The following is a 23,915-nucleotide window of genomic DNA, read 5'->3' on the forward strand; positions in this document are numbered from 1 at the left end:
CTCCGTGTTGTTTATAGGAATCAGTGCGGGACAAAGCACTCGATAATTTCTCCTCACATGAAGACCATGGTATGTTTCAGAATAATAATTTGGTTCTCTAAAATAAATAGAAGCCATAACCATCGGAAAAGTAAAAAAACAAAACGCATAAACTCGACGCTGGGACGTCCCATTTCAGAAAGACTGAAAGTGGGGTGCGAAAGAAAAACTGGGTCTCATCCGCCCACCCAGTCTGCCCCGTGTCCCGTCACGTTGCCGGTGGTGCGTGAGACTCGGGTTTGTCCGTCGGTCCAGGTCCACCATGCATGCTGTCCCGTCCGTCCCCCTACCGACCGGTGTCTTAACCCCGCCCCCCACCCGCTCTACCCCTCTCCTCGTACGGGACCGCAATGATTTAGAAGTTCAGGAATCCCACGTGACGTCACCGGGAGAATGATGTAATGCTTCTGTAAATAGAACGTATTGTAATCTCGCTCCAGTCCAACGTGGTTCCTCTCCGGAGCGCCGCTTGTCCCTCTCGACTTGTAGGTAAGCCTCCGCAATTTACTTTCATTCATAAAACTTTAAACTCCACAGGAAGCGCTCGCCTGACGCCGACACACACTGCTGAATTTATCTTTAATCGTGAATTTTATTTTCAGCTTTAAAAAAAAAAAAAAAAAAAATGTTACGCTGTAGCTACTGGAAAGTTCAGAGGGAAGTTTTTGGCTAGCGGTCCCGGTGAAGTCTCATCACCAAGCGGACGAGGTTGAGCGCGAGTGTCTATTTGGGGGGTGTGACAGCGCTCTCCTTACAGCTGTGCCGGGCTTGTTTATGAGGCGAGCAGGTTGCGCACACGGAGCGGTAGGAAAGGAAAGACAACCGGCATGTTCTTGAGACACATACAGGCACTGACCGCCCGGCTGCCGGACGGTTCGCTGGTCAGAACCGCCGCCTATAATTTAAGCGGAATGAGCTCCAAGCCGGGGGCGAGCGGATCGATGTTATTGACGTCCATCCACCAAACATGGCAACTTTGAGAAGTAGTAAGTAAAGTTGGCTCATTTTTAAAGCTGGATGTTGTAGATGAATCAAAAGCAGGTGGTTTTAAAAGTTGTGACGGCATTATGTCATCCATCACGTGTGTAGTAACAAGAGGAGGAAGCGCGGAAAAAGTCTTGTGATTCAGTTGCCCCAAAGTTAAACAAAGTAAAAAAGTAAAAGAAAAATCAACACAGAAACATTAATCCGTTTAAATTGGCAACATGCTGTCCGATCTGTTGTGGGATTTGGGGTTATTAAGGATGACGTCATTCTGCGTTGATGTAATCGCTCTGACAGAAGGTTTTGCTGTAAATGTGCTGAGTCTGCTCATCTTGTACTAAGTGCTGCTGAAAGGAGGACAAAGAAGTACAAAAAAAAAAGATGTTGAAGATAATTGTGATTATCATCGTAGGCTATCTGTGTATGTATCTCTAAAATATCACATTATGGAGTATAAGCATTGCACAAAACACACGTTTAAAGTGCAGTTACATAAAACCTGCACAACTGTGAAAGCTTCTATCTTTTTCCACTGATTTTTCGAAATGATCTATCTATCTATCTACAGTTGTGGTGTTGTGGACACCTTGTTTGTTCATTCCATATTGTAATACACACACAAACACACACACACACACACTCACACACACCCATGAAGTCATCTCTACTCGCGGGGGTTGGAAAATGGGGGCTGAGGCAGGTTCAAACCTGTCAGGAGTATAGGCCTACAGTGCAGCTCTCCCTCTGCCTCCTCCCACCCTCATTCCTTCTCTCTTCCATTCATTGTATCCTCCTCCTCTCTCTCTCTCGCTCTCTCTCTCTCTCTGCCATTTGCCCTTTCCATTCCTCTCTCCATCACCCTTATGTCACTCTCCAACCCCCCCCCCCTCCCGACACACACACTTTCCATTTCTTATGGAAGCATGTACTTTTGCCCTCTTTCTCTTCTCTCACTCTTTCCCATAACATCAGGTCCCACTTTAATGTCTCCTCCGCGCTTTCTGCTCACGTGAACCCAACGGTTGCTTGAGGGGAAAGCATGTGTGTACCTGTGAACTAGTGTCCCACGCAACATTTCACGATCCCTTCTCCCCCCCCCCACCAGCAGTTATTAGTAAACATAGGGGGATGAAACGTCGAGTGAGGGTCACCCTGTTGACCTCTCTACAAAGTGTATGGATCTTGTTTGGTGACACACAGCCCAGCGCGATGCCTGAGGGCCAGGGAGTTGAAGACTTCTTCCTTTGCTCTCAGTGGAATATGAGGGGTCAGCAGCAGTCGCACTTCAAATAATCATAATTACCCCCCCGTCACTGGCTTAATATCTCCACCGAAGACCTGAGTGGGTCGAGCCTGGGTTAGCGCTGCATGTGCCTGGGTTAGCGCTGCATGTGGGTTCATCGTTGTGCTCTATCCAGTGTTTGCGTTGATGTTTTTAACCTACGATGACTTTATTTTTATGCATGGCAAGCATCCTGTCATCACACTCGTATTATTAACTGCAGCCCAGATGAAAGCTTAATTGCACTACACTAAGCACTTCACTATAATATCCATGAAAAGTACAGATCATGGTGCCGTAAGGCTCTGATTCCCTTCTGGTGCGTCCGTGTTATTAGTCATGAGTAATGAATAGTTCGGAAAAGCACAAACAGATTGTATTTATTACAGTACTTGTCCTAATAAGAGTGACTACCTGCAGTATACAGCAATGCTGTTGCTCTCTCCGCCGGCACCAAAGGGATCATTTTCCCCCCCGAGATAATGTTGTGTCTCTGGGTGAAACATCCGTCATCTGTGGCATCTACCTCATTACACAACACTTCCACAATGAAGACGTGATAATGGGAGAACTGTTTCATGTGTGATTTATCTCAGGCCGCTCTCGCTCTGTGTAATTCAAAATACAGCACCGCAAGCTGCCTGCTAAATCAAATCATCATACAGCAACTGTGACCCGAGAGGGCTACAGCAGCGCCCTACAGTAATGATGAGAATGCAGGTTAAATTGTTGTTCTTGCTTCTTCTGTTTCGTAGGCTTGTGTATGACATGAATGACAAACAGGACAGGACTTATGTGTGCGGCGCCCCGGGCTGCTCTCAGGTCAGTTGGATGCAGAGCGTGTGTGTGTAATGGGAAAATATGTGACAGTATCATGTGAAGTTTTAAAGAATGTAAGTACTAAAAGTGCAGACACCAAACAGTAGTTTCAGTCGAAGATTTTAATTAGTTTTGTATCCAGGTGTCTTGTTCTCTGTTATCTTGTCCACTGTTTCTTTGTTGGTAAGACGGAGACACAGAGAGGCCTTGACTAACAGACATCCTTTGTCTGAAATACTTTTGCTTCCTTTGTGGCTCATTATCTGAAGTTGTAAAGGCGTGAAGCTTTGCGTGCATAAATAACGTTGAATATTGCATTTCGTCGAAGAGGGTTTCACGCAGTCTACTGAATACGTGGTTGCTGTGCTTTCTTCCCTCTTGCGCAAGAGAATAAACGGAAAAAGACAACTTTGAATCTTCTGATGACTTCATTATTAATTTGAGAACATAAACTCTCTCCTCCCGATTAGCCGCGAAATTTTCCACCACATGTGTTACACCTGCCTGCGCCGTAGCAGCTGTAATGACTCTTTGCTTTGCAGGAAAATATATGATCATTATTATCCCATTACATTATTCATTCTGGCAGAGTAAAGTCATTTGTTGTCGGTGAAATAAAATGCTTTCATATTGCAGAAAGTCATGTGATTTTTCATTGTGGACACAATGTATTTCCAGGTTGATAATAATAGGATTGTAATGTGGCATACACTCAAGCCTGTGCTAAAAAGGCTAGTATGCAATAAACACCTATAATAAGAGTAAAAATAAATAAATAAACATTAGAAATACAATTTTCATTTGTTTTGTCATGTGGAGTGATACATATTCTCAGATAGTCAACTGACTTCAGACCATTACAACTGATTACTCAGCTCCAAGAGGCGTTGGCTGATTTAACCGAGCGTCCCATGTGTCACGTCAGCACGCATCTCTTCATATCTTTCTCGCTCTGTCGGTGTGTGCTGCAGCGCTTCCAGTTAGAGGAGCATCTGGTCAGCCACAGACGCAAGCACGAGATGTCCCTCAAGTTCTCCTCCATCAAGGCGGACACGGCTTTCACAGGTGAGAGAGCACAAAAGAAACCGTGCACGTAAAAAGGAAATAAAACATTTGGCCTGTCCTCTCTCCCACATCCACCAAGAGCTGATATATGAGTTTGTGTATCCCCTTATCTCCCCATAAACATAAATAATCTTCCTCATTTTTTTCCCGACTTAGATATGCTGTATGTCACTCAGTTCAGCTGTTGTCTGGCTGCATGTGTGTGTGTGTGTGTGTGTGTGTGTGTGTGTTCAGTGACCTCTTTTCAGGATCAGTGCTTGATGAAAAAATGATGACGCTAGTTGTACAGTATGAAAGCAGATAAGCTCGATACAGGCTTCTTTCCCTCAGATAGTCTGTGTTGTGAAACAGAGCGTCTCATGTTGCAACATGCACAGTATACTCCATCAGATTAGACCGAACATGCTGATAACGCCATGAGCGAAAACCAACTTTGATTGTGGAGGTGTAGAGGGGTTAGCACAAACCTTCTTAAAGATCCTACTCTTTTATGTTTCATATATTTTACTCTTCTATATATATTATTTATATATATATATATATATATGTTGGGTAAAGTAAAGGGGAAAGGAGATAATCTTAAAATTGGGATGGAACCAAATGCTTGTGGATACCTGGGTTTGTCAATAACACTAGTTTGCTGAGAAATTGCACAAATATCCGATGGACCGATTTTTTAAACGTTTAAAAGTTTAATTTATGACCACAGCAGTGGCTTACGTACAGTAAATATACCACAGTGGAGCATATTATTTTTCTTAATTAATCACACTATTGTTTTGTCAGTTAAATGTCACAAAATAGCAAAAAGTAGTAAAAAGTAGTAAAAAGTAAATCACAAATGTCCAGAGCCAAAGGTGACGTCTTCAAATAGCTTTTTTTTAACATTCCAAAACCCAAAGATACTGAGTTCACTGTCCTAAAATACAGAAACAAATACTCCCATTTGAAGAGCTGGAACCAGAAAAAAGAAAAAATCAAATAATAATGATTTTTATTAATAATTCTTATTTTGTAAATTCCTCATCTTCTTCCTCTTCTAATTCTAAAAGCGATCATTCAGTTTCCAATGAGCTGCTAACCAACAATTATTTAATTATCATGGGGTTTAGTGGGGAGAGGTTTTGCCCTATGATAGTCTAAATGCTGTTTTGGATGCTTTCTTTAAAATTGCAAATTCTCCAGAACCACAGTGAAACTATATGTGTGCGCCGCACGCTGCAACAAATTATTATTGCTGTGCTTTTTACTCCACTGAGACATAAAATGAAACAGATATTTAAAGGCAAAAAATACACGTTTTTTGTTCAATCTACCGATCCTGTTGTAAGTCACATCTTTAGAATCTCCTACAATGCAGTACATGACGAGTAGCTTCACTCGGCAAACATTTTTTCTACTGCACCACCGCGGTCCAGACTCATGATCATAACACTGTCACGTGACAGTGTCTGTAGCCATAGAAACAGCTGTCCATCTGGAAATAAACATGAGCTTGGCATCTAACCTCTGCAGACCCTCCCTCTGTAGCTCTCTCTCTCTCTTTCTCTCTCTCTGTCCTGCAGCCTGTCACGCCTCCTGCAGGAAATCTCATGTCAAAACAAAGAGCCCAGCTGACCTTTGACCCCGGCATGTTTAGACGGCTCAAAGAGACAGACACAGACTGATGTTATCACAGAGAGAGAGACAGAGAGCACGGCTGAGAGGAGACTTGGTTCTACTCTCAGCTTGCACGACAGTCGATTTTAGAAAGCAAATAAGCTAAAACAGGGCAGACTCAGCCATATATAGACGTCTACACATTTTTTTAAACCTGTCCTTTTGTTTATGTGTTTGTCTGTAATGCTTCCAGACCAGACTCCGACGCCAACTCGATTTTTGCAGAACTGTGAAGAGGTCGGTCTGTTCAAGGAGATAGAGGAAGAGTTTCTTCAAGCACAAGAAGAAGAGAAGCGCAAACAGGTACATGAATAAATAAAAAAATACAAACCAAAATTAAGCAGAATTTTAAATATTTTAATAGTTCAGCGCTTTGAGTGACACTTGAGCGTGAGGGAGATAAAAGCAGTCGACTGCAGATATCTGACCTGCTGCGAGGAAAGACACACCAGGCGATCACATTCTCCCCTGTAAATGAAACAGCCAGACATCAAACACACAACGGCACACAGACGCACACATCAACATCACGTCAGATCACAAAACACACACCAACTCAAAGTAGATCCCGCAAGCTCAAAAAAGGTCCCAGCTGACTGTCGCTCCCACTTCTCCCCACAGAGGCTTTCTCAGCAGCTCAAACCCCAGCTTCAGCTCCAGCACCCACAGCCGCAGCCACCGCTGCACCATCCTCAGACCCATCCCCTGCAGCACCCTCACTCTCATGGCCCCATGATGGGCCCCAGCTGCAGCCTGGCTGCCCAGCAAGCTCTGTCCTCCTCGCAGTCTGGATCAGTCGTCACCCTGGCTTCTGCCACCCTCACCCACTCAGGGTGAGTACGGCTGCACACATACACACCTGAGAGGCACTCATACACACACACACATACAGTAGAGATTTCACTGTGCATCCATGCAGCTACACTCAGTCCTTCGTCACATACACATATTTGCTTTTAATGTTGCCTTTTCTCACTCTTTCTTCCTCTCCTGTACCCTGTCTCGCCCATCCTGTTTTGGACGTATTATAACTCATTCTGTCTGACACAGACTGGCATTTCCCCCTGCATAATTTATCACTGCACTAATGAACTGAGAGAACAAAAAAAAAATCAAACATCAATTTACTGAGAGAACAAAGTCCTAGCAAAAGAGATGGAGAACCGCTGCACACCACCCACTCAAACCCACTGACACCGTCCACCCTGCCACCCAAATGCTGCCTCTGTTATGTCTGTTAAGACTCAGAACCAGACTGGAGTCTCTCAGCGCCTGAGCAGCTTCCATGGCTCCCTGGTTATCAGCCAGTCCAACAGACAGATTAGAGGAGTTCCTGTCTTTCATCTGACCAGCTCCCACCAACTGCTTCCCCTCCTCCCGACATTTCAACTGTGGATTTGGATTTATTGTCATACATAGACTGTTGCTTTGATGAAAAAATTTGAACTCCTTCAATTATTCACAGATTGAAATGACTTCAGGCGATGCAAATGGTAACATTGTAGCTGATAATACAAGCAGCTCTTTGATGAAGACAACATAATATGTAACATTTATACATTCTAGTTTTACACTAACGTGAACATTTTGTAAGAGGAAACATTTTTAGTAAGACTATCAATGACAACATGCCTGTGACTGCATTCATTGAATCTAATTATAAACATGTATAAGTTATGCTTATTTAAAAACTTTAACTTTTAACATTTATTCGTTGTTTGGTACATAATCAGTGCCAGCTGAATCCAGACAGCATGTTAGTCAGTGAAACCAGCTAAGTGTTGCTGTATGAAACATGGATCGAGTGTCTGACTGTTTCCCCTCGTGTTTACGACCGGTTTCCATACCGACCTGGTCTCTGAGAGCCTGGCTGTTGGCCCGGTCGAGCTGTTGTGGTTACGTTAGGAAATGCTGTTTTGGTTCGTCTGTACTTTGTTGCATGTTAAACGGGCCACTTACCCCGGATTCAGTGATGACATCATTGCCGATGACCTCAGCACGGCCACGGAGGCCCACGCTGTCCGATTGGCTGAGAGCCAGACCCGTTAGGTCAGCACATGGCACCCCGGGTCTCTACATCCCCCGCTGTGATCCCTGAGCGTCTCTCCTCCCTCTCAAGCTGTCACCTTTTCTTTTTTTTCCATATTTCTGTTTTCTTTCACGTTTTTCACCTCAAAATAGTTTCCATTGACGTTGGCTCACCTCAAACCTCTGCTTGCGCCTTTTTGCTCGCATACAATAACATTTCGATTTTTTCTTTCCTTCAGCGGATGCTTTTGTCCAGATTTTAAGTGTTGGTTCACCCAAATTATGAAACAGCGTATCTTCTCATTTACTTCTCGTGGTCTGTAGCTATATAGACAGTTAAGGTTTTCAGTGCCCACATTTCCACCCCTGAGATATCTTCTTCCACTCGGTGTTGCCAGATTTGACTGACACCAAAGTGCCCAATAAGAAACCAGAACCCACCTTTCTTCCCTTGCTCGTCTATTTTCTCAAATGAGGTGTGATGACATTTTGTTAAAAAAGACAGACAAAGCTTGGTTGCAAATGTACCTGCAACTCTAGACAACATTAAACACTTAACTTCAGATCATCCCCGTTAAATTCTGTGGCAGAGTGTAAGAAGAAGAAGGAAGCAGTCATACGACATACCTCATGCGATATGTTGTTCTAATAGTATACGTTTAGGCACACTCAAAACCACCAGTTACAATAATGAGAAAAGATATGCTTTATATCTTTTGTTACAATAAACAGATATAACAGACATGAACAGATGAAAATGATTTTACAAGCACTTTATCACATGTGGTATGAAGGAATAATTATTTGTAAAACAAACAAAAAAAACTGCCCACATGACACAAAAAGTAATCCCCACATTTTCACAAACTGCTCAAAACCATTTTTACTCACCGAATAAAATAAAAAGTAGCTCATTTTGGCCAAATCTAGGATGTCAGTAGAGTGGAGGTGAATAGAATTAAGAGTGTGGTGCTCACAGTGAAAACGGAAACAACTCTTTCCAGTAACAGATGTCCCTATTATTCTGGATAATCCACAGAACAATAGTTTTCATAGGGACTCATTTTTCAGCAGGAAGTAGTTCCAATGAAAAATGTCCAGAGTGAGGTCTGTGGATTATTTAGAATAACTGCAACATTGTTTCTGAAAAGACACACAGCTAAAAAAAAATGTATTTCTCAATTTGTTGAGCACCACAAGTGAAATTCCAGTCACCTCCATTGTAATGGGGTAGAGGCAGGAAATATATTAGACAGATATTTCAATGGATACCTCATATGGTAAGTCATAAAAAAACAGCTCAAGTCAGTGACGGATCAAGTCCTTTCACAGTAGATTTGATCATAATTCCTCTTCTATCAGCCTGTTGATTTATAACATCCATTTATCCATCCATAGCTGACACATTGACTTTTTTTGACCATCTGTGTCAGTCTCACCTCCATCTGCCATTGAAGCTATAAATGTTTCAACTCGAAGCCTCTCTCTGAACTTGATTAGAGAAACTTTAGCTGTGGATAGCTCTCTGGCTTGACTCGCCCCTCTCTCTCGCTTTCTGTGGCTGACCACAGGCCAGTTCCCGGGTCACTGTCGTCCCTCCTCCACATGCGGAACAGACAAAGACAACCGCTGCCAGCCTCCTTACCTGGCACCCTGCCAGACCCCGCCATGCAAGGGGCATCTGCTCAGCACATGCCTGTAAGTATACGGGAGACTCGTGACTCACACATTTGCATTCAGACGCGCGTGCATTATGATTTATAGATATGGGATAGTGGCCAAAGTGGTCAAGATCCCCGAGTTAGAAATATTCATGGCTGCCAGAAAAAGTCACTTCACTCTTGTGTATGAATTAAACAAACTGTCAAACTCCAAATGGATATGGGCCTTGTGGGGATCGCTTTATACTTGAGGTTATGTATGTGCTATAGCCTTTCCTTGTCACAGTTGAAAGGTTATTTTTGTGTCAATTTCTTTCCTTTCTTCAGATAGAGAAGCAAATGTCGTGTATAATGGGTATACCAGGTCCAGAACACAACCCCTCCTGTTCCTCGCCCCAGGTACTGACCACATTCTTACTCTATGCCATTGTTTATTGAGTATTAAAGGAATAGTTTGACATTTTGGGAAACACAATTATTCGCTTTCTGAAAGAGATGTGGATGAAGATGTCATATTTGTATGGTAAGTATGAAGCTACCACCAGCAGCTGGTTAGCTTAGCACTTAGCTTAGCATAAAGACTGGAAACAGCTAGCATGGCTCTGTCCAACAGCAGCAAAGCCCGCCTAGTAGCACTTCTAAATCTCACTAGCTTCACTAACTGAAGTGTAAAAATTACAATTTGCCGTTATAGGGGCCAGACTATTTCTTGGTTGGGAGCAGTCATTTCCTGGAATCTCCGCTGATTGCTCAGAGCCAATAAATAGTAAAACATGAAATTGACGTTTTCAGGCTTTTGTCCAGATTACGCATGCTCATTAGAGTTCTTTAGAGATGCTGGTAGGTCATTTCTGTTACCTTTGAACAGAACCAGACTCGCCGTTTCCTTCTGTTTCCAGTCTTTATGCTAAACTAAGATTACCGTCTGCTGGCTTTTGCTTCATATTTTCCTCATATTGAACATATGAGCGTGGTAGCAATCAACGAGCTATACCTTTAAGTTGTTAATGATTTCACTATTCTCATCTAGAATTAATGCCATAAAACACACTCATATTCTGCCTTTGGCTTATTTTTTCCTAATCAGTATAGACAGGAAACAGTGTATAATTCTACACTTTAACAAACTCGCACACACACACACAGGTCCGCACCACAGGAAGTCATAATCGACATGCTCTCCCTGGCTTTCTTGGTTGTTTTATTTCCCTTGTGTCAACATGCTCTCAATCCTTCCTCTTGTAAATTTGACATTTCCTCTTTCTAGGTGCATGTAGTATGAATTATTAAATATGTGTGCTATCAAAAGCAACTTCAAAAGGAAAACTGTGAAACACTGCATCCATACACACACACACACAGGTTATGACTTCATGTGCAGAGCTTGTATATGGAGTGGCAAACTAAAAGTGGTTTTAGGTTTCAGAGCTGCTCAGGTCGCAGGTTCATATCTGAAAATCTCTTCTTTGAGCACACACACTTCTTCTCCAGAACAATTCAGTTTAATTCTATTGTGATTTAGTCTTGCCAGGTGTTGTGTTTTGCATTCCGAGGGTGTGAAACAGCACTCCTTTGTAAAACCACATGAGGGTGTATCGACATGCCTCCGTTGTACAGTAACTCCACACTCAGCTGAAGTGGAAAAGTAAACGTTTAACAAGTGGATCAGTGTTTCATGTACAGTTCTGTGTCTTCATTCACTGATCCCTCCAGACAGAAATATCAACGCGGTGTGTCATCCAGGCCAAGGAGACCCATGATGTAACCACAGGCCCCAGTGTCAGGGTGTTTCTATGTAGTAAACAGAGCTGAACCACTCGTGTCCCGTCCTGTTCAGTGTGTGTTGGCTGTGCGTGTGTGTTTGACTGGCAGCCTGGCAAAGCTGGCACAGACAGCTCGGTGACCTCATCCTTGGCACCCGCTAAATGTGCTCCCTTTTTTCGTTGTTGAATGGTTGAAGAGGGGGGGGAAAAAAATCAGCTTCTTCTCTTAAAGAATTATTGTGTAACAGGGAACAGATAGCAATTTGACCAGGGAGGGGAGGGTGGGGGTGGGGGGGTGATGTCATGCTCTAAACATGACCTCTCCCTCTCTGCGTCTCCTCTGCTTAGTGTAGGAGAAAGGTGAGATGAGGTTTAATTTAGCTCTTACAGTGTGTTTAGTCAGTTGATACGTGGGAATGATAAAGTGTGATGGTATCAAGCTGCAGACTGCAACACATTAACCCTCTTATCTATACAGTTGTTTTCACGGTCGTGGATAATTAGGAGAAAAGGCGATGATGGGCTAAGTGGGAGTTGGTGGCTAACAGCAGTTGTAGTTTTTATTTTGAGACATTTTGCTCCGTAGAGTAAGGATACTGTGGCCTGCAATGTAGGTTACGTGGCTTATCTGCTGTTACCAATTTAGCCGGTGTTGGGGGTCAAACAAACCACACCCAGTATGAGAGAGACGGAAAATGTTTATGTATATCGTCAAGCTCTTCATATACAGTGTTTAGTTTCACACATATCAACTCAAAGGTGGTTTAATATCCCTGGGTACAAAGTGTTCAGACATACTGTATGTGGAAATATACGTTTATGTTTTTCAATTGACTCTCTTTAAAGTATTTGAAAGTTATTAATGTGATGAATTTTATAACCTATACTTTTTGTGAAATAATAACGCTGGCTTAAATATGGCATATATTTCCTGGGGAGTTGTAAAATGGCTAATTGTCCGGAAGTTTTGAACTAACACAGAGCCAATTGATGTAAGGAGGTCTCCTGTTGAAGAGTGTGAGTGAGTATAGAGTAGGGTATGGGTCATGAGGAGTGGAGGTTTGTAATGAAAACGCATCTTGATCCAGGCTTAAGATGTTGACAAATCTTCTCAGTGCTTCAAAAAGATAAGTCCTTTCTATACCTTTGTTGGCCTTTTTGGGGTTTTTTGATTTCGTAATGGCCGCGTCAGAGGCCTTTTCATGCTCAGAATGCAAGTAGTCATCATACGACACACATAAGACAATGATTCAACCGGGAGACAGAACTGTAGTTAACAGGATCTGTGGCATATTTGCCCTTCTTTAATGACTTTGGATATCTTTGTACATAGATAATGATTCCATATAATTATTACATCAATTATTTTCAGTAGGATTGGTGTTAAAGTCTCACATGTCCAATAGAACTCAACCTCAAATCCATCTTGGCCCAAGTGAACTTAATTTCATTGATACTCAAAAGGCTTCCACTAATGTTTAGCAACTAAATTCCCCTTGCCTTAAATAGTAGTTAAGAAATGACTTGCAATAACCCAGTGTCACTGGGGCTTGGCCCTACACGTCCCAGCGTGCAATTAGTTCACCAGCCTGGTTAGAAAGTGGTTGTCGGTGACGTTCCGAGAGGCCATAATGAACTCAGAATGAATGTGCAGCTTGAATCTGAGAGGATGTGAAAATACACAAGTTCCAATGAGAATGTCAATCACTGAGGCTCCACTGTGTATATCTTCTTCTCTGTCTGCCGGAACTGAACGTGTGCATTGGTTTCGGAGATTACCCTGATGGATGCACATGTGGTGATATGTAATCAAATCTGTCAACAAACAGCACTGTGCATTGACTGGACAGTCTACATAAAGGCTGTCACTGTGGTTGCTTCTTTCTAGTATTTCATGTTTTATGCAACTTGAAATGCTTTGTACAGTGCATCACATGTACACTAATATTACATCTCATCTTTTAATCTCCTCTCAGAGATCCAAACAGGCTCTGGGCCACCATTTCCAACAGCACCACCCAGCAATGGTCGCCGTCAACAACCCCGTGACATCCATGGGTCACATGATGGAGATGATGTCACAGCGTCATCAGGCACCTCCACTACAACACCACCACCATCATTCTCATCATCCGCAGCTTCAAGCTCCACCCCTCACCTTCCAGCAGCGATGCCATGCTTCACCTCCGCAGCACATGGGAAGCAGCCACGGCCACCACGCTCAGGCTCACCAAGCCCCGCCTCCACATCTGCACCAGGGCTCGCCTCCTGCACCTCCCCTGTCTGTTCCAGCACAGGTACATTTGCTTTATGTTTATCGATCAGCTCAGTGACGATACCCCTACGACTTCATACTTTTTGCATTCAGGCACAGTGAGGTGACTTTCAAGATGTTTCTTTGTTTTGCTTGTAGTTATCACCAGTTGCACAGCAGTCCTCCCATCCATCCCACTCCCAGCATGCAGTGCAGGCAGGTGGTAGCTGCAGCGGTGAAGGAGGCGGCGGCAGCAACCGTCGCAGGAGGACGTCGGCGCAAGACCCTGACGAGCGCAGGCAGAAGTTTCTGCAGCGGAACCGGGCTGCAGCCACCCGCTGCCGACAGAAGAGGAAAGTGTGGGTGTCGTCGCTGGAGAAGAAAGCTGAAGAGTTGACGCACACAAACCTGCAGCTACAGGTGGGACACGCTCCGAACACACACAAGCGCACGCAATCTTAACTTCAAGGATACTTAGTATTTCTCTGCCTGTTCCCAGACCGAGGTGACGTCGTTGAGGTCAGAGGTGGGTCAACTGAAGCAGATTCTGCTCACCCACAAGGACTGTCCCGTCACCGCCCGGCAGAGAGAGGCACAGGGGTACCCCAGTGAGTAAAAGCCCCTACCCTGCACTTCCTCTCTAGAACTCTCACCAGCTTTTCCAGACGCCTGACACCAATCATCTCCATCCACCACAGAGGGTATAATTCAGATACCTTATGCCTTGTATGTGCACATAAGGGGGATACTCCACGGTTACATTTTGTCGTGTTATGGTGCTCCACCTCTGGGCAGACATAGGGACCTTGAATTGTATCTCACAGAGTGCAACTAAACAGCACTTAAGACTCTGCTTTTCACCCCATTCTCCAAAAATTGGTACATGCACTTTTATTCCTATATGGAGAGGCAATCAGGGGAAAGCACTGCACTCTTAACTCTCCATATAAAAGGAATGCATTTTTCATTTCCATTTTCATACTCATTCAATGAACCAGACCGTGACGGTATTTTAAATACTCTAGAGCAGTGGTTCTCAACCTGGAGGTCGGGACGCATCGAGTCGTATAAGATCATTTCCCCGGGGTTCCCAGACATTGTTTTTATTACATACTAAATATAAAGATTCAATTAAAACAATGTTAAACTGGGGAATGTTTTTTACACTACATCGCCTGTACCAGTGATATAATTTTCCTCACAACAGATTTTATTGAGTGTGGGGCGACTCAGAAACATTGAAAACCGCTGCTCTAGAGTGCAATGCAATATTCTGTCATTTTGCCTTGCATGAAGTTGCTTGGAACACAATGCAGACAATGCCCATCTTGCACTCAAGGCAGGCTAAAGTTAATGTTCGACAATAATTGAACCTGTATACGACCTTAAAGGAAAGAAACAAATACTGCACCTTGTGGCTTAAATGAAAGCAGCCATTGTGTTCTCAGTGTTGAGCTTCAGAGAACAAAAGTGGATGCAATATTGGCATGTGTTACTTTCGTATATATTTCTATTGTTGTCTTTTTACCTGTATGTACAGTATTCATTTGTTGAAAATAAAGAGATATTTTCCTTTAATCTGAGCTGTAGTGAGTTTTTCGTTCATTTGCATGCACATGCTCACAAACCCCGCACACAGAACAGACAATCCACATAGGATCTGTGACTTTGATTGACAGCTGTCTTTGTGTCCAGCTGCAGGGGTGAGCCCAGGCGGAAGTCCCACCCCTGTAGGTCCTGGGTCTCATCTGCAGGCCATCCAACACAACAGCATCTCCACCTCCTCGACGGCTGGAGGCGACACTGGGCACGACCCCAGGCCTGGACGTTAGCCCTCACCACACAGAGGAGGGGATGGGACTGGATGGCTGCCAGACTGAATTATCTTTCTGCCGAAACTACACTAAAGTCTCACTCAGCTGTGGATCCGTGTGCCTTTACATTGTAGATGAAATACTGAACTGGATAGGTGAATTTAGAAACCCATGTGAACACTGAGGTATTTCTGGTTGGAGAGGAGACAGAACCACATACGGATACATTTCCATAACCGGAGCAAAAATGATCTTTTCTGAAAGCCTTGTTAAAACCTGTGATAGTTACATGGCAACTGGATCCTGTGTTTATTCAGAAAGTGTTTCCGTTCACAGCAATCTAACCATTGCCTGCTACCCACTGACTATGCACAGACACAACCATACACGTCGTTTCAGTATGTTTTCCTCTTATACCTTGCACTTTAGTTTTATATTTCAAACAGAGCATCTGCGAGTGCACACCTTCTGCCTTCTCTTGTCAAAACGATGTATTTTTCATGCTAAGGCAAAAAAAATAAACATTTAAAATTTTAGAATCGAACCCACAGCTGTTTCGGAAAGCCATTTAAAACAGGATTGTACAGTATTTCCTTTCAGACACTTTTATAAACTGCCCAAAGACACGAAATACCTATAAACCGTATGTCCCCATCCCTGTCAGTCAACAATAAAAACTCTTATTCTGGTATTTCCTTGTGTTTTTTTATATCCTTTTCCTATGATATAAAATCTGTCCCATTTCTTTTACACTATAAACCTGTGGTTTTGAGCAATGAGATTATAGTTATCAATTTGTTTCTGTGCATACACTATGGTCTAGTCTGCCATCTAGTGACTGCTTTTGTCAGTGATAGTTGACCGTAATAACTGGAGTGGTCAGCAAAGCAGATCATAGCCTATTTTATGTTTGACCAACACAAAGATATAAGTGTGTCTTAATGTCTGAAACACAAAGAAAGTTAAAATAGCCATTTGTCTTTTATTTAATCCATGAATTTGTCTGCCAGCAAATGAAAGTGTCCCAAACTTAAGGACTTGATTTTTGTACCAGCTGCAGACTCTTCAGTTTGGTTCATTAAAATATTTGTTGTGTTTTTTGTCAAAAGCTTTCCGTTCTGACATCTTGAGCGTCCGTCTGGTGATATGAATATAACTTGCATGCATGCAATTGTGCATGCATGCGTGTATGTGTGTATGTGCATGTGTGCTTGATTCGGACAGAGTGTGGGAGGCACTCCACGCTGTCTACTCAAACAAAGGGACTGCTTAACTGTTGCCAGACCTCAACTTGATGCACATGCAAAAGCATTGATGCATGTGCTCACACACATACATACACGCACACGCACGCACACACACACACACACACACACACACACACTCTTCGGGTCTGCCTCTTAACACTAAATATCAGTTGCAGATGAAAGAATCATTAATTGCTTCATATTTGAAAACACAATAAATGTATTAATATCCTGCTAAAATGACCAGTGACACATTTTGACTTTTAAAAACAGAATCCTAAAACTATAGTATCATTTTGAGCAGTCTGAAAATAATCTGGCATGCATTTTTCTGAATGTACATATAAAATACTCTTCATAACCCCCCCTAGAAATATAATCCCTTTGTTCTTTATATAATCAGTGATTTACAGAACAGATATTTGAAAACGACGGATATAGCAACTGTTATGGAGGTAAATCATGCATAAAGACTCAAATGACAAATCAAATCACATTGTTGGGGATTTTACTGCTTCATGTAATGCAGGTTTATATATAAAAGTACAAAACACGATAGATGTGATACAAAACAAGTGTTTTCCCTGCCAACCAGCAGCCATCATTACATACTGTACAAATATGAGACAACAGGATGTCTACGAACTCAACATTAGCACCATAGTTGAAATCAGTGAGCAATCATTCGTGCGTATACATACACACAACGAGTCGCACATTTAGGAACACTTGCAGGTGCAAGGAAATGAAAGAGGAAAGGCACAAAGCAGGAAGAGGAAGTCAGAGGGATTGGACTTCCTCTGGTGTCTGAAAAGGTGCTGATGAGCTCAGCGGTTCTATTGTCACTTTAAAAGCTTTCTTTTGGTCAAATGAGAAACCAAGACACAAAATGGCGGCACTGTTGCCTTAGTTTGTTCACAGCCACAAACATTCATGTTTTTAATATGACACCGAGGTCTGGGGACAAGACCAAAGATTCACCAATTCACATGTCTCTCTGTTGGAAGTGTTATGGCTCTAGTCAGAGAATCTCTGCATGTCGCCGTCTCTGCGAACACTGTTGCTGTCCAGAAAGCGGTCACAAGGGAACTCAATGAGGTCCCCTTCCTCTAGTGGTGAAAGACGTGCTGGACGGCTGCTTTGGTAGCTGGCGAAGTCAGCGGACACAGAGGCGGTCGCCACGGCGGGACGATACGGTCGCCGGGTGGAGTACATGTGCCGCACGTGCACCGCCGTCTTCCTCCTCTGCAGCCTCCTCTTCAGACTCCGCCCCAGCCAGACCCCGCCAATGACGAGCAGCAGCACGGCGTTCCCGGCCAGTGTGGCCACCGTCACCAGCTGGAGGTCAGAGGTCAGCATGCCTCCATGGCTGAAACCCGCAGGGAGAGTGACCAGCCCTGCACAGTGGTCACGGGGTGCAACTTGACACACAGACCCTCCGACTACTCCTTCCACACAGACCATGTAGGTCACGTCAGAGCTGAGTTCTCGAAGGGCTACGGAGCGAGCTGTGCCACGGGCGTAGACATAGCGGGGGAAGCGGTCCGGAGTGCCAAAGCGGTCAAACAGAATCCGGTATTGGACTTCATCTAGGCCTGGCCCAAGTGCTGCTGTGTAGCGGTGATGATCCCTGGTGGTCCAGTAGATGGTGACAGTACTCGATGTCACTTGATCCACTGAAACATTCGTGATGAAATGGCGGTTGAACACACAAGGGTCTGTGATTACAGGCTGAGCCTCCTCCTGATCGGACCTCAGAAGGTCAAACTTTTCTCCTGGCTGGACCGGAGAAGTGGTGGTGAGCCCTGTGTTTGGATCAGTGGAGTTTCTGTCTTGGTTTCCAGCATGACTTGGTGTAGAAACAGCTGGTGGTTCGGTTCTGGAAATGGTATTTGACCTTTGTCTACCTTTGGCACGTTTCCCAGCAGCCTCTGCAGCAGGTCGTGACCTCGGGCTGAGTGGCTCTTTCTTTAATTTCTTTCTTTCCAGTGAAGAGGAGGGTTCTGCCTCTGCTAGACCACCTTGGTCTCCCTGGATTCCCACCTCCTCCTGTCCTCCTTTCTTCCTTTTCTCTCGCTCTTTCCTCATTATAACTCCGTCCGTATACCCCTGTCTCAAAGCAACACCGTCTGTCTCCTCTGCCAGGACTTCATCACCTCTCCCCTCCTGCTTCATTGTATCCACCATCCCTACCTCTTTTCCCTCCACCGTTACCAACACACCCCCTCCCCGGCTCTCCTCAGGCTCAACTTGGCTCCTACACAGGTGGGTCCAGTTCCCGAGGGGCTGCAGCTGGGAGCTGTTCACATAGTCCAGATATTTCCCCCTCAGTGTTTCTGGGTGGTGACACTGCACAAAAACAGTCAATAATTTGCCCTGAGAATGCGCAACAGTCATCCATCTTTTCAGGTCCTCCAGCCGACAGTCGCACGTCCAGTTGTTGCCATGGAGGTCCAGGTTGTAAAGCACGTTGTTGAGGGCAAAAATGTCCCCGGACAGGCTGGAGAGCACGTTGTTCTTCAGCTTCAGCACTCTCAGGTGTTTCAGTTGTGAAAAAGCCAAAGAGTCCACGCTGGAAATCCGGTTGCGACTGAAGTCCAGCTCCTCGAGGCGCTCCAGAGAGTCCAGGAGACCGGCGGGGATTTCCTCCAGCTCGTTGCCGTCAATCAGAAGCTCTCTGAGGCTCGACAGCCCCTTCAGAGCCCCGCTATCCAGGCGAGAGATTCTGTTGTTGCTGAGGGACAGTTTGGACAGCTTTTTTAGGTTTTGGAAAACGTGGTTTGCGACGTACTGGATTTCATTTTCAGACAGCAGCAGAGTGGTCAGAGCTGTGAGTTGGGAGAAAGTGAGTGCATTGCGCACGGCTGACTGCTTGTTGTGGGCCAGGTTTAGAAAGCGCAGGTTGGTGAGTTTAGAGAAAGCATTTCTGTGAATATGCTGCAGTTTGTTGGATTCCAGGTGGAGATAATGTAGGCTGGTCAAACTTTGAAAAACAGAGTCTTGCAGATTGTCTATTGAGTTGCCATCCAGACGCAATTTAACAAGGTGATCCAAATCGGTAAAGAGCTCCGGTGTGATTTTCTTAATGTCATTATTATTTCCACAAATAATAGTTAATTGCTTCAGAGATTGTAAAGTCCCAGCGGGTATATTTGATAAACGATTATGTCCCAAGTACAGCTCCTCCAACTTGGAGAGTTTGTCGAATGCTTTTGGGTGAATAGTTTGTATCTGATTGTATTGTAAATTCAACCGTACGAGGTTACTGTACCGTGTGAAGTCGAAGGCAGAGATGTTACTAATGAAGTTACCGCCAAGGCTGTAGATTAGCACTTCTTCGGGCACCCGTGCGGTAGCTTTGGGCACAGTGCGCAACCCTCGATTGGTGCACATGAGGTGCTGCGGGTGCTGACAGTCACAGCTGTCGGGACAAAAGCTCGTCGCCTGGGAGGAAAAGATGAACCCGTTGAGCGACAGCAGAAAAAAGCAAGTCCTCACCAGGAAATAGCCGGTATCCATTCCCACTGTGCGGCTGGCACAGCCAGAAACTGATGCGGCATTCGCTTTACGTTGTTCAGGTGCAGTCGCCCCTCTGCTCTCTCACGCGCAAAATCGAGTCGTCCATAATGCACTTGCTGCTCTTAAAAAGTGGAGAGAACAGCGCTGCGCACATCAAGCACGCGGCTCTATCACTTTTCAGCATCTTCTATTGACCAAATTAATTTGTGCAGTGTGCTCTTTTGTTATCTGAGGGAGCGCTCACCACCCCAATAAAGCCTCCATCCCCCCAAGTGGTCATCTGCTGCGAATTAAAAGAGTTCATGCGCAAAGCGTGCTCACACACACACACACACGCACACACACACACATACAGAGGGAAATGGTCCCTCCCCCGCAACTCTGCGACCCTGCCAAAACCAGATGTGCACAAGTCTTGACACACGCGAGCCAGAGTTTTGCGCGTGCACGCAGGTAATTAAGCACACACAAACTTGCCTGCACAGTGAGAGAGGGAGGGAGAGAGAGACATTGAGAAACCCTTTGACCGAGTTTTCTGCGCGCCCCCGCAGCCAGGGGTCTGAGATCTGGATCGGATCCCTGATATGGACAAAGCAGACGAGAAGATTTCCTTCCCACGGAATCCCAAGAGGAAGCCAAAGTCTTAGATTCCCCCACAGACAGAGCAAACTCACTCAATAAACAAGTTGAACAAAACGCTTGAATTCATGTTGTATGTTTTTGATAAGCTATGAAAAATGATAATTCATAAAACAGCTGTATAGCCTATACAGCTGTGTGGTGTATTCTGCTGAGCTGAGCTGTCTGAGGACAGACATTGCATACAGTGAACTACAATCAACACATCAACAGCAGTCTGCACTCTGTAAGAACGCCATCATCATGCAGCTGAACTGTAATTTACCATTCTCTCATTAACGCGCCTTGTATTGCTGGGGCCACAAGGAGCACAGATGGTTCACATTTGCAGATGAGGAATTCAGGACGTTAAGTGTGTGTTAGGACTGAGGCGGAGAGGTGCCAAATCTGAGTGAAAGATCTTCCAACTTGAAAGTATATGCAAGGCGTGTGGAGCATGTGCAGATTTTGCTCAGAATCTTTTGCAGATTGAGGAACGATTCTCAGTGTGGCCGAGCCTACATGAAGGTTTATGTTCCAGTCGTGTCTGAAAAGCATGCGATGTTACTGCCAAGACATCCGCACATTTATGGCACATGAGGTAGAGCGCTTACTCACTGCGGTACAAATAGATCAGTGTTCCCCGGCCTTTCCTGTCCGATACACAGCCCTGTTGGATGAGCTCAAGCTCTTCTCTATCTACACCACATCCCATCATTTCTAACTGGATGATATTTGAACCATTAAAAATACAATTGGATATTGTTACATGATATGTGCAAACCTAAATCATCGATATTAGAGTTGATTTGGTCACGTTTGCATTCACAGCCTATACTACTTGAGGCAAGTGGTTTCAACGGTTTATTCTTTTAGAAAACTGTTTAAACTTTATACTTTACTCTCAGCAAACTGCTTCAACTTCTGAGCTGACATGCTGATACGTTTTCACACACTCAACTGCAACATATGAGGTAAATGTCTGTGAACAGAGAATAAGCAGTCCTAACTTACATACTCATGCACACAGAGTCACACATTTACGTGCACACACACATGCAACTTCCCCCGAGAAGCAAGCGATGCAATGGTTTCCAGAGCCGAACTAATGGATGACTGTTGTAGCGCCGTGCATTTCCAGCACGCAGCAGAAGCCTCAAAGACACCCTGATTGGCCTTCTCGTTCTCATGCATATCTGTTGGTAGACATCATAGACATTATAGCTGTGTGTGTGTGTGTGAGAGAGACAGAAAGAAACACAACCCCCTCTCTGTGGGAGGTCATTTCCTGTCTGGCCATTTCTCCATAGTATTTGTGCACCCCCCCCTATCCCTTTCTGTCTCTCTGAGGAACACACACATTGAGAAAACACTCAGAGATTTGGCCTCAGACACAGTGGGACCAGTCCAGTTCGTTGTATGGCTGTCGCCTGGTCTCTATCAGAGTTGAAAGGAATACAACAAAATATTTCATCAGCATGGATTGGCTTACACCGTAGCATCAAAAACAATTCGATCTTAACCTTAATGCGGTAACATTTGGAGGAGGATAAGGGTGAAGGAGCATTCCCAAGAGAGCTCAGTGTGTAAAGGAGATGGACAGATAGCATGAAAGATGGAAACAGGCGAAGAACAAAATAAAAACAATCTGAGGAAGTAAAGTGAGAGCATGGGATCGGGGGAGGAGGGGGGGGGGGGTAAGGCTGATGTAGACAGAGATTGTTGCGAGGGAAAAAGTGTTCTAGAGTTGACCCAGATTCACGAAGACTCTGGCACAATAGGCAGCATTGAGGACCCGTACGGAGCTGTCCGCCACTGTGCCCGCACACAATGGCGGCTGCAGACCGGTTTTACCATCCCCTCCTTTCATCACCTCCCTCTCCTCCCTGCGGGCCTCTCACAGTCCAATCAACCGACCATATGACATTTGAGTCTCTCAGCAGAGAAAGAGAGAGAGAGTGTGTATGTGGAAGAGAAACCTAATTCCATCAGAGGGGGAAAGACGGAGAGAAGGGCCTGTATATCTGTCTGCACCTGAGCGTGCCTGTTTCACGGCACTGACCAATTCTGTGTTTTTGCCAAAGTAAAATTGTATGTATCCTCTGAGGTGGAAGTAACTAAATAGAGTATTCATATTTTGTGACTTCTCATATTTTTACTCCTCTATTTTTTGAAATGAGACGTTGTGCTTTCTATTCTTCTGAATAAGCTCTTTTTACAGCAGACATTTCCACTTGTCATAGTAAGAAATGCACAGGTGTTATTAATGATGTGAACGACGGCTCCAGATGTTCAAATGGCCCGGCATGTACAATGCCAGGGCTACAATCCCACAATACAATGCTCAACCTTTTATAAAGTTTTGAGATTACATTTGCTCGACCCAACACCTGTCCGTCATGACGGAAAAATAAACGACTGACTTTCCATTGTGGTGAATGAGCGAACAAGGGAGCGATTTCAAACACAGCCCTGGACCCTGAAACTAAATCAGTTATGGGATTCAGTCATCGTCATTTCTAGCATTTCCATCTGTGCTTTTCTGCGGGAAAATGTCTGAAAACTTTACGAGTCAGTGGACCTTGAAGGGAACTGACATTTAAGGTCGAGAATAAAGTTTGAAGTTCAACCTTTGAGATTGGTGCATTAATAATTAAATACTCCAAAGAGAACACTTCTCAAGAATGAAACCCTTCTTCATCACAGACTTTTAATTATTATTTTTTTTATTTAATTCAAGAATTTAACTTTAAAAGGAATTTTCCAAAATGTTAAGAAATATAATTTCCTGACAAGAGTTAGATGATAATATTGATACCACTGAGTACATATAAAGCTACCACCTTCAGCCGGCCAGTTTAGCTTCGTCAAAAGGTCACAAAATCTGCCCTCACAACCGCTAAAGCTTTTTAATTAACACTTCATCTACAGGCCAGGCTAACTGTTGGCCTCTGTTTCTTGTCTTTAAGCTAAGCTAAGCTAACCATCTCCTGGTTGTTGTTTCATATTCACTACATGAGAGTGGTATCCATCTTCTCACCTAACTCCCAAATATTGAATGAATGAAGTACATTTAAAAGTCCCTCACATTGCAGCAAGGCTAAAATGTCCAAAGAGGTCAAATGCTGCATCTTACCATGCTGTGACAGAGAACGCACACAAG

At 44.2% G+C, this 23,915-nt stretch overlaps 2 protein-coding genes across 2 annotated transcripts; one reads left to right on the top strand and one right to left on the bottom strand.

Moving 5' to 3' along the window:
* Positions 1 to 857: 857 nt before the first annotated feature.
* Positions 858 to 15,981, top strand: LOC306791863 (cyclic AMP-responsive element-binding protein 5-like). The gene is made up of 11 exons (XM_079288771.1): positions 858 to 1,025; positions 3,061 to 3,127; positions 4,096 to 4,189; positions 6,042 to 6,151; positions 6,470 to 6,681; positions 9,448 to 9,574; positions 9,865 to 9,936; positions 13,277 to 13,597; positions 13,714 to 13,974; positions 14,054 to 14,162; positions 15,250 to 15,981. The coding sequence occupies exons 2-11, from the start codon at positions 3,074 to 3,076 to the stop codon at positions 15,384 to 15,386; spliced, it is 1,497 nt and encodes a 498-aa protein (XP_079144897.1). The 5' UTR covers positions 858 to 1,025; positions 3,061 to 3,073; the 3' UTR covers positions 15,387 to 15,981.
* Positions 15,982 to 17,106: 1,125 nt separating this feature from the next.
* Positions 17,107 to 20,378, bottom strand: tril (TLR4 interactor with leucine-rich repeats). Its single transcript, XM_079288614.1, has one exon. The coding sequence runs from the start codon at positions 20,132 to 20,134 to the stop codon at positions 17,633 to 17,635; it is 2,502 nt and encodes an 833-aa protein (XP_079144740.1). The 5' UTR covers positions 20,135 to 20,378; the 3' UTR covers positions 17,107 to 17,632.
* Between the last annotated feature and the right edge of the window lie 3,537 nt (positions 20,379 to 23,915).

This window comes from Melanostigma gelatinosum (assembly GCF_949748355.1).
Source record: "Melanostigma gelatinosum genome assembly, chromosome: 17".
Lineage (NCBI taxonomy): Eukaryota > Metazoa > Chordata > Actinopteri > Perciformes > Zoarcidae > Melanostigma > Melanostigma gelatinosum.